This window comes from Typopeltis vanoorti, chromosome 7 (assembly GCF_054136105.1).
Source record: "Typopeltis vanoorti isolate ZY-2024b chromosome 7, IOZ_Tvanoo_1.0, whole genome shotgun sequence".
Lineage (NCBI taxonomy): Eukaryota > Metazoa > Arthropoda > Arachnida > Uropygi > Thelyphonidae > Typopeltis > Typopeltis vanoorti.
The window spans coordinates 150,735,501-150,756,417 of record NC_143555.1 but is presented as its reverse complement, the minus strand read 5'-3'; the positions used below and the strand labels follow the sequence as shown (position 1 = coordinate 150,756,417).

General features: G+C 36.8%; 1 protein-coding gene across 1 annotated transcript in view; it reads left to right on the top strand.

Annotated features, from left to right (window-relative positions):
• Nucleotides 1-20,917, top strand: part of LOC150105198 (astacin-like metalloprotease toxin 1) — a 70,774-nt gene that overhangs the window by 48,983 nt on the left and 874 nt on the right. Inside the window, exons 7-9 of the mRNA XM_090395137.1 lie at nt 11,163-11,387; nt 11,611-11,748; nt 16,103-16,353. Coding sequence (XP_090251263.1) covers nt 11,163-11,387; nt 11,611-11,748; nt 16,103-16,353 — 614 coding nt within the window. The remainder of the gene's footprint in view (nt 1-11,162; nt 11,388-11,610; nt 11,749-16,102; nt 16,354-20,917) is intronic.

The window sequence follows — 20,917 nt, the reverse complement described above, 5'->3', positions numbered from 1 at the left end:
GAGGATGACACCAGTTGGTTATTATTTATTACTTTCTTTTTGCTGTGTTGGAAAGCAACGAAATCTATGATTGAGAAATTCGCGCGCACACACACACACACACACACACACACGCACGCACACACACACACACACACACACACACACACACACACACACACACACACACACACACACACACACACACACACACACACACACACACACACACACACACACACACACACACACACACACACACACACACACACACACACACACACACACACACACACACACACACACACACACACACACACACACACACACACACACACACACACACACACAATAACCTGAAATGTATCAATATATAATATTGATGCATCGCTGAACTGGAAGCCTGAACAACGAATATATTGTGTTTCATTAAGTTTGTATGGTATTTTGGGTGCGTGTTTCTTGTTCGTAGTATGTCCTTAGAACTCTTTTCAGGCTATTGTAGTTTGTAAGGTTTCTGTATTCAAAAGATAATTTGTTTATCGTGTCTGGGATGCAGAAGTTTTGCGTGGCCTTTCCGTAGTGATTATTGTATTTATATATGATATCATTAGTAGTCTGAGATCTTCTTATACGGTATGTATTTCGGACTGTCCTGTAGGTTGGCATCAAAATAATTTTTTAGCAAAGCTGCATAGTGACATAAATGTTTTGCTGCCTGTATTTTGTGTTCTGACATTGCAATGTATATAAGGTCGTTGTTTTCTCTTTGTTCCCAAAAGATCAGTTTTATCATTTTGTACTGTAGCGACATTAATCTATTTAATTTCTAGGGTGCACAGAAAGCATACCTTGTTATAGCGTTGTTATGTTGTGTAGATAGTTTATTTGGCTATTCCAGTTCATATCTGCATCCAAGTAAATTCCAAGGTGTCGTATTGTTTCAACCTGGGTGATTGTGCTGTTCTGTGTGTTTTTTATGTTGGAAAGTGGATGTTGGATGGTTATATATTTGTTATCAACTGGTCGCGTCAATGGATTTCTGAATATCATCAATTTTGTCTTTTCTGAGTTTAAATGTATGGAGTTTTTCGTGAGCCAGTCTATGATTAGATTTATGTCATGTTGCATATTTGTTTGGGCTATGCTTGCGTTATTATGGATGGATATTATTGCTGTATTGTCTGCGTATTGGAATATTTTACATTTGCGTGGTAGCTGATTAATATCGTGCGTGTATATTTTGAATAGAGATGGGGAGAGTACAGCTCCCTGTGGTACTCCACAGGTTACTGGTAGCTCTCTGCTTCGGTTTGATCCGATACGTGTGATATGCTTTCTATTTCGAAGGTAGTTTGTAAACCACCTGTGAAGAGGCCCGTCTATTCCAACATGCCTCAGCTTTTCTAACATGGTTTGATGTGTGAGTGTATCGAATACTTTAGTTAGATCAATAAAGACTATCATGGCAATTTTGTTTTTGTCTAAGGCGGTATTAATTACGTCTGTAAAGTCTTCCAAGAGAGATGTTGTTCCCTTATTTTTCTGAAAACCATATTGTGTTTTGGGATAATACGAACGGTCTCTGTGTATGCTGTGAGTCTCTTCAGTATGATCCGCTCCATAATTTGATTGATAATTGGTAATGTTGCAATGGGTCTGTAATTCCATGTTTGTATATGAGTGTGATTATGGCGTTCTAGCATACTTGGTATCTGTAATGTTTTAAATATTTTGTTTATTAATTTTAGTAAGATAGGACTTAAAAGTTGCATGTTGCTTTATTACTTTTAGGTCTTATACCACCAATTCCAGGGCCTTCGTTTGGTTTGATTTGATGTATTGCAGAGAGAAGTTCTGCTTCTTTTATGGTTGGGAGCCATAATGTCTGTTTTGATTGTGGTCCAAGTGGAGAATCTCGTTTTGTGATTGGGGGAATATTTCTGTGCAGTTCTTGGATGGAATCTGCAAAGCATTGGTTAAAGTTGTTGTTGAATAGGTTTTGCGTCTTTCATGAAGCTGTGTTTTATGATTTCTGAGGCGGTGGTGTTTGAAACACAATTTAGCATCACATTGATCAGATGCCAGGTTTGTTTCATGTTGTTTTGTGCAGATGGTTTGTTTTCATGTTGTTTTCTCGGATTAAGTTTTGTGTTATCCAAGGATTTTGTGTTGTTTTTGAAGGAATTCTGACTTTCTTTGTAGCTTTCTTATATATTTCCTCTAGTGTGAGTTTAATGTTGTTATATAAGATATCTGCTGAATCTGATGTTCCCAGTCTTTTTCTTATTTCGTGGTTGACTATTTCTTCGTCTATTATTGTTTTCTGTCGCTTTTCTTCTGTGGGACATTGCATGGGTATTGTCTTGGTGTGCAGGTTTAGAGCGGTGAAGTAATGGTCTGCTACTTTGCACTTTATGACTGATGCAGTGTAATTGCTTGGTGGTGCTCGGACGTTGATATGATCTAGACAGGAGGCAGGGATAGTATTTCCGAATATTTATTCTCTAGTACATGATGTTATTGTTGGTATTAGATTATACATGGATAGCGTGTCTAGGTATTCTACAGTGTTGTTCTGGTTTTCGTTTCAATATTTATGTTTATATCGCCAATTATCATTAGGTATTCGGTTGAGCATATTTCTTAATAATAATAATAATAAAAATAATAATGTGATATCATCTACAAAACAAAGTCTGAACAATGGCAAAAGACCTCTGCAGATTAAAAGTCATAGTTCCTACATACATAAAAATATTAATATATAAAGCACTGAGTGAAAACAACAACAACGTATAACAGCGTCAACGTATACATTTTGCACAGATTATGCACTAGAAAACGAAAAACTTGATATTTTCGGAACAAAGAGACGATGAGACGATATCGGCTCTGTACACACTGCAATGTCAGAACACAAAATACTAACAGCCAAGCACTTATGTCACTATTAAGTTAATATTTTAAAGTATTATTTAGCAATTTTCCCTTCTATTATTCTATAATATTACTTTCATGCCAACCACAGGATAGTTAGAAATACATGCCGTATAACTAGACGGCATACAACTAATTATATGAAATATAAAAATAATAATATCTACAGAAAGGACACTCAGAGCGTCCACATCCCAAATATTCTGAACAAACTACCTTTTGAATAGAGAAATCTCACAAACTAATGTAAGCTATAAAGGGCCGTAAGGACATACTATGAACGAGAAACACGCACCTTACAAAAGTAATGAAAAACAATATAAAATTTAAGCTTTTATACCGTAGCTCAGTCGTTATAGACGAAGACTTTGGGTTGGAAAGACCTGGGTTCGATTCCTGTCCATAATGTAAGAACCTTTATCTGGTCTCTTTGGACTAAAGGTACGTTAGCTGCTCTCATGCGGTATTGGAGGGTTTTTCACCCGAAACTCGGGTTTTTTCGTTCCCTCACTAGGAGGGCTCAGCCAGTTCTAAAGGACTGTCAAAGAATGGGGGGTGGGGAACACCATACGTATAAAAAAACAGAAGTTCAGGAAGAAAGCTAATACATTACACCTCAACTGGGTTCAAAAGGAAAAAAATTTAAACACTGCAAATGCGTAAAATATAAACGCTATAATTCAAAATTTACAAAGAAAAGGTATATTTTGTTTGTATCTAAGGTGTGTGTGTGTGTGTGTTGTAAGAAATAAAATATTAGGAGTACTCGGCATTGAAATTTTTATGATGATGTTATGTTTTTATTTATTTTTGTTCTGAGTAATTTCATTGATTGAAAATAAATTAAATTAAAATTATTAATTAAAAATTAATGTACTCATCATTTTGTACTAAACAGTAAATGTAATAATGATAATTTAATTGTATATATATATATATACAGGGTGTTCGGGATAAATTTGACAGTTTCGTAAGGAAAAAGAAAATCTTCTTTGTATCTATTAAATTTAATGAATTGACAAAAAAACATTACAGGCAGAGTTAATTACAATACTATCAACAAGATTTACTCAAAATAACCACCATTAGCATCGATCACAGCTTCAATTCTGCTTCGGAACCTCGAACAAGCTGATGCTACAGTCTCCCTGGGAAGGGCCGCAAAAACTGTTTTAATTTTATCCATTAACTGGGCTTTTGTATTACTGGAAGTGCGATTGGTGTCTTTTTCAACAGCGCCCCATACAAAATAATCCATGGGGTTAAGGTCTGGGGAGTTTGGAGGCCAAACATTTGGACTGGTGAAGTCGTAGAAATTTTCAGACAACCATTTTTGACTTTTCCCAGAGGTGTGGCAAGGGGCCGAATCCTGCTGCCATACATACGGCCTACCATTGGCTACCCTTGTTATCCAGGGCTTGACTACAGTTAGCAACTCCACGAACAAAGCCCGAATTCCAATGCCAGGGTTCTTCAACACCTGTTCCTGCAGATTTGCGAGGAATTCTGCTGTACGAACGCAATCAGATCGTCTGCTAGGGATCTTTATTCTTGCTACATCCTCGTAGTCACCATTGCAAGTCTCTAGTTCATGCCTGATTGTTTTTACTGTATTCAGGGAGCATTGGGCAGCAGTCGTAATATCCTTATTTTGATGGCGGGCACGAATCATCATGATACAAGTTATTCTCTTCCATGATTCAGGTGGGTTACAGCTATCCATCCTTTCTGACATCTTGTATATGAATGAAGAAGGGTCCAAACTTTTAAATGAAGAGAAGTGTGTGTATATATATATACAGGGTGTTCGGGATAAATTTGACATATTTATAATTAATTATATTTTTCCGTAAGTTACATGTATTAACACACACTTCTCTTCATTTAAAAGTTTGGACCCTTCTTCATTCATATACAAGATGTCAGAAAGGATGGATAGCTGGAACCGACCTGAATCATGGAAGAGAATAACTTGTATCATGATGATTCGTGCCCGCCATCAAAATAAGGATATTACGACTGCTGCCCAATGCTCCCTGAATACAGTAAAAACAATCAGGCATGAACTAGAGACTTGCAATGGTGACTACGAGGATGTAGCAAGAAGAAAGATCCCTAGCAGACGATCTGATTGCGTTCGTACAGCAGAATTCCTCGCAAATCTGCAGGAACAGGTGTTGAAGAACCCTGGCATTGGAATTCGGGCTTTGTTCGTGGAGTTGCTAACTGTAGTCAAGCCCTGGATAACAAGGGTAGCCAATGGTAGGCCGTATGTATGGCAGCAGGATTCGGCCCCTTGCCACACCTCTGGGAAAAGTCAAAAATGGTTGTCTGAAAATTTCTACGACTTCACCAGTCCAAATGTTTGGCCTCCAAACTCCCCAGACCTTAACCCCATGGATTATTTTGTATGGGGCGCAGTTGAAAAAGACACCAATCGCACTTCCAGTAATACAAAAGCCCAGTTAATGGATAAAATTAAAACAGTTTTTGCGGCCCTTCCCAGGGAGACTGTAGCATCAGCTTGTTCGAGGTTCCGAAGCAGAATTGAAGCTGTGATCGATGCTAATGGTGGTTATTTTGAGTAAATCTTGTTGATAGTATTGTAATTAACTCTGCCTGTAATGTTTTTTTGTCAATTCATTAAATTTAATAGATACAAAGAAGATTTTCTTTTTCCTTACGAAACTGTCAAATTTATCCCGAACACCCTGTATATATATATATATATATATATATATATATATGCAGATACTGTGTATGATAAACTTTTTTTATTATTATTGTTTTTATTATTATTATTATTAAATCGCACCCAAAATACCATACAAACTTAATGAAACACAATATATTCGTTCAAGCTTCGAGTTCAGCGACGCATCAAGACATTCCAAGTTATCGTATGTGTGTGTGCTCGCGGCGTGCGCGAATTTTACAATCAACAGCTGCAGTGGAATTCAAACCTATTAAACATAGCTTGGATTTCGTAACTTCCCAACACAGCAAACAAACCAATAAATAATAACTAACTGGTGTCATCCTCAGATAAGCTTACAAGTAAGCTTCGAGGATGAAAGCTGAGAAATTACATCTCATCCAAGATTAAAAACAACAACAAAAAAAAACATTTATTAAATCGTTGTTTAATAATTATAACACATATATTACAATTATTAAATAATTGTAAATAAATAAATATATATATATAACTCATTGTTAAATGAACAAATTCTGTATTATTATTATTATTATTATTGTTATTATTATTATTATTATTATTATTATTCTACCCATAACATTTTCAAACGAAGAAAAAAGGACGTCGCCATTTTAAAAGTCGCACTATAGTCGCTAACGGGAAGAAAGTCTAAAGGTCACCGAGACAGCGAAGGTCAAGCACAATGAGCTGTAACAAATGCAATAAGCCATTAAGCGATGAAGGAGACAGCTGCATTGTTCCGGATGTTACAAAATACAACACTTCCACTGTTCAGGGATCTCAGAAAGCACATGGAAAACAAAAGGAGCCGCGAAACGGACCGACTAGCAATGTCAACAGTACCGTGAGAAAATGAAGAACAAAGACCAGACACCAAAGAAAAGTAACGACACACATCAAAGTAAGCCGCTTCCGGATCCTAAAATTACAGATAACTTTCATTCATTTAAACTTATGGTGAAAGACTTGCTAAATACACACGTGGAACAAATCAACAAAAAATTTGAGGAGAATGAACGTTACATACAGTTCAATAACGAGACCTCTGAAGTAATGTTAGGAACCATGAGAGAAATAAAGACAAAATTAACGGTAACGATAGAAACGCAAGAAACACTCAAGCGCGAAAATTAAGAATTGCGGAAAGAAGTAATCACACTCAAGTGTCAAATGGAGCACATGCTACAAAAAGAAAGAAAAAAAAAACTTTAAATTGAGGGAATAACGAAAGGAAATACAGAAGACTTAAGTAACATAATGCAACTGATCAGCAGCAAAATTGGAATTCAATTCGCATCCACAGACATCACCTCTATTAACCGAGGCCCACAAAAAAAACAAAGAGAGACCGCCACCAATCATCGCTCGTTTTACCAACTGAGAGATTCCATTCTTGCAGCAAGCAAGAAAACAAGGCCGACAACAACGGTCCTAACTGATAAGAAACTCCCAACGCCAATCTATATAACGGAACACTGGACTCCATACTTCAGACATCTTCTATACCAAGCAAGGAAGACAAAAACAGAGAAAAACTACAAGTTCCTGTGGACTAAGAATTCACAGATATTTTTGAGAAAGAATGAAAACTCGAGTATACATAATTACAAGTGAATCCGACTTACACAGCCTACCAATATAAAACACTAACTTTTCACATCCTTAAGAACAACACTAGAAATGACTTAAAAACCATATAATGGAGATCTCAAACATAGGCGAACTACTAATCCATTCAGACAACATAAACTTCAAGGTCACAGGCTTACATTGATAACACAGGTCAATTATACTATGATAAATATAGATGCGCTAATACTAACCGAAGTTGCAATAAATGACACAGAAATTTACGCAAACATAAATAATTACCTAACCTGCAACTTATGTAGACCAAACAAAAGAGGAGGTGGCAATGTGGAATTTTTCAAAGAAAAATACAATGTGACTGAAAAACAAACTAACTTCTAACATGGGGAAACACAAATTTTGGAAATCACAAATAGCCACAATAGTATCAAATACACAATAAACACAATATACAGACCCCCAGATAATAATCCACTCGGTTTTCTTCACGAGTTAGAAATATGGCTAAGTGGCATCAAACCACGTACAACACACAGGCTCATCCTAATAGGAGACATTAACGTAAATACTCTTGACCACGCTTCGTCAACCACTAACACATATCTTGATATACTAAGTCAGTACAACATAAACCCTACCATTAACACCCCAACAAGAGAAGAAATACTCAATAACTCACTAACACAATCATGCATTGATCATATCAATATACGGGCTCCCATCCATACATATACATCATCAGTAATTAACGTAAAAATTGCCGATCACTACTTTGTCTCAACTTCGTTCTGTTACGTTTCCTACCCCCCCCCCCCGCTCCCACCACCACAAAAGTCGACAAAACTCGATCAAACTAAAGAGCATTGTCGATAACCAAGTAAGAAATACAGACCTGGAATTCATTACTTAAAATAAATGATCCTGTAACATTATACGAGAATTTTCAACTAACGTTCACAGAAATATACAAAGAAGCAACAAAACTTACACGGGCGGGGCGAATGACAGAAAACAATCCATGGATAAATGACGACATACTAAATACTATTACTGAAATAGAAAATCTATGAAAAAAACTTAAAAAGTCACCCAGTAACACACATTTACAAACCTTATACAAAAACACAAGAAATAAACTAACAACAAAAATTTGTAGGGCAAAAAGACGATACTACTTCCAAAAATTCATGGAATATAACGACAACATTAAGCAAACATGGGCTACACTCAACGAATTAGAAACCCGAAAAAAGAAAATTTCAGCACAAGATTTTATTACAAAAATCTTCGGTCAGGACAAAAAACAAAAGGAACTAGCAAACTCATTCAACCATGCTTTCACAAACAACATCACACAACTCAAAAAAGACAAACTACCAAGATCGACAAAACACTACCGACACAAAGTCAACAACAAACGATGTATTTTCCACAAATAACAAAACAGGAACTGAAAGAAGCAATCCTAAAACTGAAACCAAAGACCACTCCAGGAATAGACAAAATAAGACTCACAGACCTTATAACACACTTTGAACAAATAAATCCAATACTTTTGAAACTCGTGAACATAATATTCGACACAGGCATTTTCCACAACAACTAAAAACTGCACTAATTACGCCAATATACAAACACGGCAAAAGAAACGATACTCAGAACTACAGACCAATAGCTACACTACCAGTCATCTCAAAAATCCTAGAAAAAATAACACACACCAGACTACAGAACTATTTACAGAAGTACAACATCATCGCACAAAACCAATACGGCTTTCAGAAAACAAAAAGCACCATTACTTTATTAGAAGACATCGACGACACAATAAACAAAGCTCTCGACAAAAACAAGTACGCCGTCCTTGTACAGCTGGACCTAACCAAAGCATTTGACACACTTGAACATGACATACTACTCACCAAACTATACTCAATAAACACTGCATAAATGGTTCAAGAACTACCTCTCAAACAGAACACAAGTAACAAAAATAGGAACATGTCATAGTCGGAGTATACAAGTAAAACACGGTGTACCTCAAGGTGCCCTGTTATCACCCACACTATTCAACATATACATCAACGATGTTCATAACGTAGCCATAAGAAGTCAAATACTTCAATACGCAGATGGCACTGCACTACTAGCAATCCACACAGACATCAACACAGCTCTCTGGAAAGCACAACAAGACCTAAACGAAATCACAACATACTTCCACCAAAACGCAATTCTAATCAACGGCACCAAAACACAGATGTTTGTACACAACCCAAGAATCATACACCCCGCATCATTATCGATACATTGTCACACATACCGCTGCATTAACAACAAAAATACCTGCCAATGTACCGAAATCAAACCTGTAACACACCAAAATACCTCGGTCTCTACATAGATTCCCACCTTAAATGGACAAAACATATAGAATACCCACACACCAAACTCCTGATCGTCGCAGCAAAACTCTTCCAAGTTAAAGACATTATTCCACCCAACATAAAAAACTCCTATATCACGGTATCTGCGAATCCCTACTCAGATACGGAACAACAGTCTATGCAAATACATCAAACAGCCATCCAACAAAATTAGAAACACTACTCAGGAAAATCGTGTCAACAGTGATCTGGACACCTTACACGCAACAACTAATATCCGACAAGCACATGGCGTTACACAGAATTCTGAGCATTAAAAACCTGAAAAACTACATCACATTAACAAGAAATTACTTCAACATCATCTATCGAAACAACAGAGACACATATCGTATAACCCGACCTACAACAACTCTCTACATCCCCGCACCCTTCAACAACTCATACGGTTCTTTTGTGAGATCATATCAGATACCCACGCAACTCAACAACCTACCAAGAAAGTTAAAACACGTAGATAACTACAGAACATTAAAATAAACTCTGGAAAATACACCAACAAAGTTAATATACCATTATCACTAATATACACATCACAAATCACCAGCATCCAATGCCTACATCCCATACATAAACAGTAGCAACAACACAAATAGTGAAGGCTAAATCCACTCTCTTCATAAAAGCTAACCCAAGCTTCGAAGTAGGTGGGATTAACTTGCCTCACTCTCCTACAAGTAATTCTTATAAGCAAATGCAGAAATTTGTATGTATAATCATTCTTTCCCTTCTTTCTCAATTAGTATGTTTGTGCAATTTAGAAAATATAATATTTCAATTGTATATGTGTAGCTGTGTATAATCACACTTTCTCAAACTTCGAAGAAAAAAAAAAGTGAACCGTAACATGTAATATTATTTAAGTTGTGCAACTGTGAATTATATAATTGTAAATTACTACTATGATTATTATTTATAAAAAAAAGAAAACATTATGTTATCATCATCATTATTATTGAAATCTCATCATTGTAGAAAATGAAGTATATATGCAGCGTTTAGTGCTGAACTAAATAATATATTGAATGTTACTCAAGATGATTATTTTAAATATGTAAATATTTGAGAGATCAATAAAAAAAATAAATAAAATAAAAAAGTATTATTATTATTATTATTATTATTATTATTATTATTATATCAAACTGTAACTGCAAACTGTTTTTGTTAGGAATATTGATTTTAACATTAATTACAGTATTATATTGTCCTCATTATAATTATTTTAATAACGTGTAAAAATATGTGCCCTACACTCATGTAATTTCTTCGAAAGATAATAAACTGTGTGAAAGATAAAAAAAATATTATTATTATTATTACTTGAAAATCTATCCAGGAAAGCGAACTCTTGGAGTAGATAATGCTCATCGATTATATGATATCAAAACTAAAATTGCTTTAACTAAACTTAGCATCTGAAAATTATTCTGTGACTATTTCTCAGTACGTATGTATAACTGCGTCATTTGCATTTTCTTTAACAGGTATGGAAGTAAATTTTTATAAGCTTCTTACGTGGGAAAACAATCTCCTCGACGAGCGTTTTGATTACAACTCCATCATGATGATCGACGAATGTTCGTTCAGCAAGGACGGGTCCAAGACAGTGCAACCTAAGACGCCTGGAGTAAAAATACCACCAAGTAAAAATAAGACCAAATTGACACTGAGTGATCAAAGGCGAATTAATAAGTTATATCAATGTCTTGGTGAGTGTAACTGAACGCATGCTATTTTAAATATTTATATACATGTTTATTTATTTCATATGATGTTTATAAAATTGAAAAAAAATTATAGTTTATTTGAAATAAAGAAGGATAAAAGTTGTTGCCATTCTATACACCCATTATAATTTTCAATAACAAAATTACAAATAATATTTAGTATTGTAATGTAAATTTGAACAGTTCTACAATTATGTTTATCCAGGAGAGAAACGTCGGGATCCGCCTTCAATGTCTAAATACGTCTGCGATTTTCAGTGGGATCACTGTGAATCGGAGCCCTTTGATGATCCCGGTGTTGATTTCTTTACAAGAACAAGAACGAAATTGGGAGGAAAAAGCGGTAAGTCCATTAATTAACTAAATTATTACATCATATTCCCTTCTTCAGGTGTGCTTAATATAAACACAATACCTATTACTCTAAATTTATAGCAACAAAAATATAATAATAAATAAATAAACAAACTAAAACACACAATAGAATGTCCACTAATAATATTCGATTAAGGCGCCTCTTCAAAGCTCATCTAAAGATATTTTTGAATTTATAATATAACTTTATGAATCTAAAATACTGGTAAAGTTTCTATCATGTTTTATTTATATGTTTAGATAAAAGTTAAGAGCAAGTAAAATATCTAATACACCTAATAGTTATAATTATAGTTCACTTAATTAAAAATCAGCTGATAAATTTGTTAATGATAGCCGGCATCTCACCTAAAATGGTTCATTTAATCCACTCATATCTTCAAAATAGATCAATGCAAGTAAAAATCAACGGTTCTACATCCTCCCAGCGCCACATCTTTGCTGGAGTGCCGCAGGGATCTATGCTGGCTCCATTGCTGTTCTCTGTATACATGTCAGACATCCCACACAGTCCGATGACTTCCATTTTGGCCCTATATGCAGACGATACGGCAATACTAACCAGATCTCTCAGACCCCTTTTCATTACCAGAAAGCGTCAAGAAAACATTCTAAAGCTGGAGGGTTGGTTCTCTAAATGGAGATTGGAAGTCAACCCCCAGAAAAGCTCAGCCGTTCTTTTCTCAAAAAGGCCAATGTCTCCTGTAGGAGATTTGTTACTGTTCAATATTAAAATTCCCTGGCAGTCAGAAACAAATTACCTGGGTGTAATTCTCGACAAAAAGCTATCTTTCAATCAACACACCAAGTCTGCATGCACAAAGGCATCTAAAGCCATAGCACAGATCTATCCGTTAATTAATAGAAATAGCAAGCTCAGCAACAGAATCAAATTGCAGCTATACCAGTTGACGATTCGTCCTATAATCACCTATGCCTCTCCGGCCTGGAGCCACACCTCTAATGCTAACATCATCAAAATACAGCGAGTGCAGAACAAGTGCCTGAGAATGATTTTGAATGCCCCGTGGTATGCTAGAAACATTCAACTCCACAGAGACACAAATATTCCCTATATCGTCTCTTTTCTACGATCCTTAGCCACCAAGTTTTTCCTAAAGACGTCCACACATCCCAACGATTTGGTTCAACAAGCTACAGCATACGATCCAACGGACATATTCAAATACAGAAGACCAGAAGCTATATTGGCCTCCTTTAGTGATGCATAATCTCCATGCCCAATCAGGGCGAGCATTCTGCTCATAAATTTTACCTTCACTGCAACCACAACAGATAGCGGGGAATATGTAAAGCATCTTGCTTCACCCCTAAAGACATAAATGTCAATTGTCAATTGTTAATGATTAGTTTGTCTGTTCTACCATGAATTAAAATTTATTTTTCAAAGGGGAATAACCTTCCTGCTCAGTTATGACAATTGTTAACTCACTTGCAGTTGTCCAACTGTGTATCATGCAGACTGCAGACACGAGTGTACAAAGAACACGAAGATAGATTATTATGTCTGTACTCGAATGCTAGGAGTATCAGAAAAAAAAATGGGTAGAGTTTGTTACCTTAGTCAATATGTTGGGACCTCAGATTCTAGGCATTAATGAGACCTGGCTATCAGAATCGGACATACTAACTGGTATCGAGTGGAAAGGACACAGTATTTTTAGGAAGGATAGGAGAGAGAAGGGGGTGTGCTGCTAATGATATCAGAAAAGTTGATTCCAGTTAGAGTTGAGACAGATGATTCTATTACTACTAATATTAACAATATTTCAACCATTGGCAGTGAGTTTGAAGCCATCTGATGTGAGGTGGAATCTAATAAGACAAATTACTTAGCGGGGTGTTGTTACAGATCTGGTGGATCGGTTGCTAGTGACGAAGAAATGCATCACCAAATAAAAACGATGAGCGCGAAAAGAGTAATAAAAATGATTGGGTAGCAATAGAATCTCACGAGAAGAATGAAAATGCATTTATTGAGCTGTGGGGGAACAACTTCCTCAAGCAGCATGTGAGAGAAGGAACTCAAGGTCAAAAAGTGTTAGATTTGATTATAGTGTGAGAGGTCGTTTCAATTAAAGATAAACTATTCTGCCAACTGAGGAGTGTACCAAGTTCAGTGGAATGGATCGGTTGTTGGATGGGGAGAATATCGAAAGTGCATGGGAAGCATTTAAACAATACTTAAATGATGCAATAACAGAGTGTGTCCAGAGAGTTCGAAGAATTAATAGGGTAGGAGTCAAATGGATTTGTAATCATATAAAGTAAGAGATTAGTAAGAAAAGGAAGATGTGGAAAGAATACCGTGTGCATAAGGATGATGTCCGTTATGAAAATTATAAGCAGAAGTCTAGAATAATCATAACTCTTGTACGGAAAAAAATAGCCTGAATATGAAAAGAAACTGGCTTTGCGTGCTAAAGAGAACCCACAAGATAGTTTACTTGCCAAAGAGAACCCATAAACAGTTTACTCTCGATATGCTGCAAGTAAAAGAAAGAATGAATATGAAAGAATAATTCTTCTAAATGCAGATGGAGTGAGGGTTCTAGGTGCAGAAGAGGTTGATCAACTAATGAGCGTCCATTTTGTTAAAAGCTATCAACCTGGTGTACTCGACATTGACCTCACTTCTATCTCTTCACTGGATGAATAAATCGGTAAAGATAAGGATGTCGTTTTGCCTCTTTATAAGGCTTGATAAGACCTCACTTGGACTGTTGTGCGCAGGTATGGTCTCCTGGTTTCCTTTGTGATTCTGATATATTGGAGAGAGTACATAGGAGAGGGATAAACATTATATCAGGATTGTGGAATACTGATTATGAAGGCAGGTTGAGAATTTGTAGACTGCGAACACTAGCAAACAGGAGAAAGAGGGGGTGATATGATTGAGACTTACAAACTTCTGAAAGGGTTATACAGGATTTCAATTCATGGAATTTTTCAATTTATGGAGGGTGAGAAAAGGACAAGAGAGCATCCTTGGAAGCTAAGAATGAGTGCCGCGGTGAAGGCTAGATTTTTATCTCTTAGCGTGATCAGTGATTGGAATGGATTGCCATTGGATGTTGTGAGTGCAAGCAGTGGGAATGAATTGAATTATTATTATTATTATTATTATTATTATTATTATTATTATTATTATTATTATTATTATTATAATATAGTAATTATATATAATACAGGCGAAGCACTCGCAACTAAGGACCTATGATATCTGTATAAAGCTTCTAGGTCTGTAAATATGAGCTTGTAAAAGATTTGGTAGCTTCCATAATTAGTGTAGAAAGAGATGATAGGTCCATGTTTTTCTCGGTTTATAACTAAAAATAATAATAAAACGCTTTTATAAGTTTTTCAACATTTCATAATAAAGAATTATCTATTTGCATTTCTTCACTTTTACATTTTTGTCATAACTGTATTTTATTTGGAAAAAAATCCATAAATAGTTAACACTTTATTAAGATTCCTGTGGCACACAATTATCATTTCAGTGCATTTGAAATCAAAACCTTATTTTGTAATTAGATTTTGATATCTCAAATTTGTGATACTAAATCCACCAAAGAGCTTCACCAAAATCAACTGCATTCTATAAGCTCAATAAATAATTAAATAAATAAGTAAATAAATAAATATATATATATATTAAATATAATTTTTTTTATTTTATTTAAAAGTACGCAACGTATTTTTATATACACTATTTTAAAGATTATATCTTATCTCATTAATAATATGTCTGTGGTTTGCGAAGTAGTTAATCGACCGTAAGATGCGGTGAATAATAATACCCTTGGAGGGTAATGGATGGCAATGCTGTAGCCAATGAAGTTCTAACTGAGGCTCAGCTATTGCTGTTATCCTCCTGCCATGATCAGAGCTTTAATAGCCCGATAACACCTTATCCCTACACTGTCCATTACAGATAACGGGGAAGATGAAAAGAATTCTTGCTTCGCCCATTTAGGCCAGTCCTTATAAGGATAAGAATGCTGTAAAATCAATTTTACACTTATACTGACAATTTTAAAGAATCCTCTGAAATGATACGTATTTCAGAGGATTTTAACAGAGCGTAATAAAAATCAAGCCTTATCTTTAACCTATTAGTTTACAACCTTCATTGGATGGTTTTCCACATTGTTTAATTTGATATTTCGTCTAAGGCTCGGAAATCAGGTGATTTGTTCAGATAACATTATAAGACAATATTAACAATTATATCATCCTAAGTGGTATCCGTAGTTTGTTAATGTAATGTTCTCTAATCACACATTTTCTCTCTGCAGGTTATTTCATGTACCTTGATACCAGCACTTCCTCTCGCGGTCGTGGGATGCTGATGAGCCGTTGGTTTGAAATTCAGTTTTCACGCAAGGTGTGTTTATCCCTCAGTGTGTATACAACTGGCCCCTGGCAGATTTCCGTCATGGCATACGACCAGCAGGACATAACATTAGATGTGCTCGAGAATGAGGAGACAGATGGAAAATGGAAGACTCTTCAAGTTGAGTTTGAGTTCGGAAACGATAAACTTAGGGTAAGTCGTATTCCGACTCCGCTCGTAGCTTGTATAGTATATTTAATATAGTTGTTAGATAGGAGAATTTTTATGGTGTCAGAACAATCGTAAACAAAAATCGTTTAACATGCTCAAAACGAGCAACTTTATATTTAATTGATTTTAAATATATTTACCCATTTATTATTATATGAGGTTCCAAGGAGTCATCATGGGAAGGCTCTCCACCCCTCTACGCATATACTCACCGTCTCCCCTATTACAGTATTTGATTGGTGATGATTTAACCATTCAGTCCTGTCCGACTCTTGGTACCTTTGCAGGCAAGTGTTCTCCATACTGTCCTGCAATTCTAACGGATACCAACATGAACATCAAACAACTGAAAGAAGCAGTTTGATGTTCATGTTGGTATCCGTTAGAATTGTGTGGAGCCATCTTGTTCTTTGTCAGTTCCATCTTCAGATTCCACTGACCATTCCCAATTTCACAGATTCCCAGTCAGTTGGCAAGCATGGCGTGGCCAAAGTAAGTTGGTCATAGTCTAGTGATTTTAACTTCCAGTGATGTCGCTGGTTTTTATCAACTCCAGCACTTCTCTATTTGTCACCTTGGCTGTCCATGGTATTTCTAACATTTTCCGCCAGCACCACATTTCAAACGCACCAATTTTTCTTCTGTCATCTCTTTTTATTATCCATCTCTCGCCCCATACGTCATTATGGGAAATGCTAAAGCCGTGACTAGTCTACTTTTGGTATTTAGAACGATGTCTTTGCTTTTCCAAATCTTATTCCTGCTGATTATTGCAGTGCAGCCCAAAGTAAACGTACGCTTGATTTCAGGGATGGATCTGCCATCCCGGTCAATTTTTGAATCAAGGAAGATGAAATCCTGAACTGATTAAATTCCTTAGTCATTGATTTTAAACTTCACTTCTCCGTTACCTGCTATTGTCATGACCTTTGTTTTCTTTATGTTAAGGTGAAGCTCCATTTTTTCACTTTCTTTCTTGATTTTCAAAATTAGATTTAGCAGGTCTTCTTATCTTTCTGCCAATAAGGTTGTGCCATCTTCATACCTCAAGTTGTTTATAGTTCTTCCTCCTATATTCACTCCGATATTGGATGAGTCCATGTCTTATTTCCTCACGATAACTTCAGCATAGAGATTGAAACGAAATGGGGACAAAATGTATCCCTGCCTCACACCCAATGGCGCACTCAGGATTTAATCTTGGAGGGGGACGAGTTGCATACGAGCTATGACCCAGCATCTGCAGTGATCGCCAATACATGATACCCGTGATCTCCTCTGGCCCGACTTGGGCAAACGAAGTAGCGCCCGAGCACGACTTCATTCACTTTGCATTCACAGCGGCCGGGATTCCCAAGTGCTTTGGGGTATTCCCATCTTATGTGATCTCCAATTCATAAGTAGCATAGAAATAGAAGACACAGCATAAATTAAAAATAAATAAATAATTTTAATTAGGAAAATATTTTTGGAGGGTGGGGGGCAGGGCCCCTTGGCCCCCTCCCTGGGTGCGCCAATGCTCGCGCCCTTGGTGATCCTGAACCAATCTGTCACATAAAAGTGTTCGCACTGTGCTTCCTGATCAATATACAGCGATCTAATAAGCTTGATTAGGTGAGATGGGACACCAAGGTCATGCAGAGCCACCGATAGCTTATCATGCTCTACACCAGGGCTGTCCAAAGCACCGGATGCGGCCCTCCTGTAGGTTTTGATTTTCGCAAGCGAAAAAATAAAATAATTTAAATCAAATAAGTATTAGATATTTTAATTCTATCACTAATCGATAATCTCGATGTTGGTAATTTTATTTGATGTATATACCCACTATATACCCACGTGTTTTTCAAATGTTCGATGTGTCAAAGAAGCGTTCTTACACTGTTTTATTCCAATGCGCATGCTCCGGGCGCTCATGAGGAACAGCTATCGAGGTTGTATCGCTGCTACCATCAAATTGCTAGATACGCATTGTGATGCGGTCCTCGGATTACCTAAGGTTGGACAGCCCTGCTCTATACAGTCAAAAGCTTGCCGTAATCAATGAAATGCATGTGCAGATCTTTCTGGTGTTCACTGGTCTTTTCAATGATCCATCTGATGTGGAGATGTGATTTCTAGTGCCTCACCTTTTCTTGAAACCGTCAGGTCGCTCCTGATTGATGAGCTGCTGTAGAAGCTGTTGGATAATCTTCAGTAGAATCTTGTCTGCATGAGAAATAAGTGCTATTGGACAAATCTCTGGCATCACCTTTCTTTCAATGGGATGAATATTATCTTTTTCAGGCCTTAGTCCATTTGCAAGTGGACCATATTTCTTGCCACAGAGCTGTGATAATATTGACTGGCACTAGTTTTAGGAGTTCTGCAGTTATCCTATCAATAAATGAGACTTTCTTCTTTGGCATTTTTCTCATGGCCCAAACTACTTCTCCTTCCAAGTCGTTTGGTTCTCTGTCCATAAGGCTTTTTCATTGTTTTCTTGTTGGTCAGTCGGGTGGGCGTATAGTTCTGTGCATGCTTTCCACCTTTTCTTGATTTTTTGCTGGTTGCTCAGTTCATTTCCGTTTTCCGTTTCGTTCCCTGACTGTAACTTGTGGTGCAGAAAAACTGGATCGCATCATCTTCACTTCAGCAAACAGGGCTCCAGTATGTCCCTTTCTGTTAGCTTTTTGTAGGTGTTGACATTGTTCATTTATCTATATTTCCTTGTCCTTCCTGACTTCAAGTTGGAAAGCTAAGTTCAACTTTTCACTTCATCCTTGTCTCGGCCTAGCTTTGCTTTTCTTAGCTTTTGCCATTCTTTGCTGATCAGCTATTTTGATGGTGTTGTCAGATAACCATTTGTTTGGTTTCCTTGGCTTTTGGTATGACATATATTTCTCAGCAATTTCGATGCTAGTATATTTAATCTCACGCCATTGTTCCTCTCAGTCTTCTTCGTCAAGGTTGACTAACTCAAACCTGTTCTTCACTTCCGCAGCATACATTGGTGATATCCTGTTGACACTGAACTTTTTCTGGTCGATGTCTTTCTATTTCTTGCACACTTTGAGCTTCATTCTGGCCACTAGTAGTTGATGGTCTGTGCTGAAATCAGCACCAGGTAGTGTATTTGCGAAGGCGATGGAGATTTTCCAAAGTTGTTGGCATAAAATGAAGTTAGTCTGGTTCTGGTAGACCTCACCCATTTGGTGAGATCCATGTGTAGAAATATCATTTAGATTGGATAAACCATGTGTTTATACTCAAAGTACTTTTCTTGGCAGAATTGTATGAGACGATCACCAACTTCGTTCATTTCGCCTAACCCCAACCTGCCTACTGTTCTTAAATCTTCCCCTTCGCCTACTTCTGCGTTAAAATTGCCCATAATGTATAGTAGGTCTTCTTTTGCATTTGGTTTACAGCATTTTGAAGTTCATCGTACAACTGTTCTAATTCAACTTCACTTGCATTCTGAAGTTGGTGCGTGAACTTGCAGTATGGAGATGTTGACTGGTTTGCCAAGAAGGCTGATGGATATTATATGATCACTATGTGCTTTGTGATTCTCAACACATCCATCTCCACCCTATTTGTTTGTAATGAAGGCAACTTCCCTTCTTCTAACACTGTCGCTTCCTGAATAGTCGACTGTAAATTTGTCAGACTGAAACTGAACATTTCCTGTTTCGGTGTAATTCACTAATACCCAGGATTTGTTTGTTTATGCTCATCTGACGTTTCGCAATTTCTAGTTTTCCAAGGGACATGCCGCTGACGTTCCATGTTCTAATTTGGTAAAATATAGTGCAGCGCAGCGCAGGTTGTTTCTTTCATCGTGGGCACCATCAACTCTTTGGCTTCCTGTAGGATTTAAACCAACTGCATCATACACTCCTTGCCTACTAAGCACAAGCCTCTGCTCTTCCCCAGTCACTTGTAGGCTACCATCCAGCGCGGGTGGTTTACTGTTGGTATCCATGTCTGAAGCATGTTGAGTTCTTGCTATGAAATGTCCTGGTGAGATCCTTTTTACAGGATACTTCACCATTGCTTTCCCGAACCCTCCCCATATATCCGGGATTGGAACCGGCATATAGCTGGGTTGAGTGTCCCACTATAGAAGGACACTAGTACGATCAACGCCATCTGCCTTCCACTGCCAGTAACAACAGTACTTTTTTGTCTGTAAATTGCATGTATACTCATGACCGATTTTCCTGAACAGTGTTAGAACAAACTTATTGATCATCCTGTTTGGTTTGCATTTTTTGTTTTGCTTTGATTTTTTTTAAATACGTTTCTCGACAGACGCTATCATCGTATTCATACAGTTGCCTTTGCGGCCTGGATTCAAGTTAATCTCTTTAACTAATTATTTTATAACTTTGGCAAATTCAACCTTTCTGAAGATCTTTTTCTCTTGTAAGAGCATTTGTTACGTACCGTGCATCATACATTACTGGACGACTTTACAAATGAAGCATTTGATGCGTTTCGGTGAAACGCATCAGATGCTTCATTTGTACCAAGTTTAACATAAAAGTTAATCGCAGCTCTC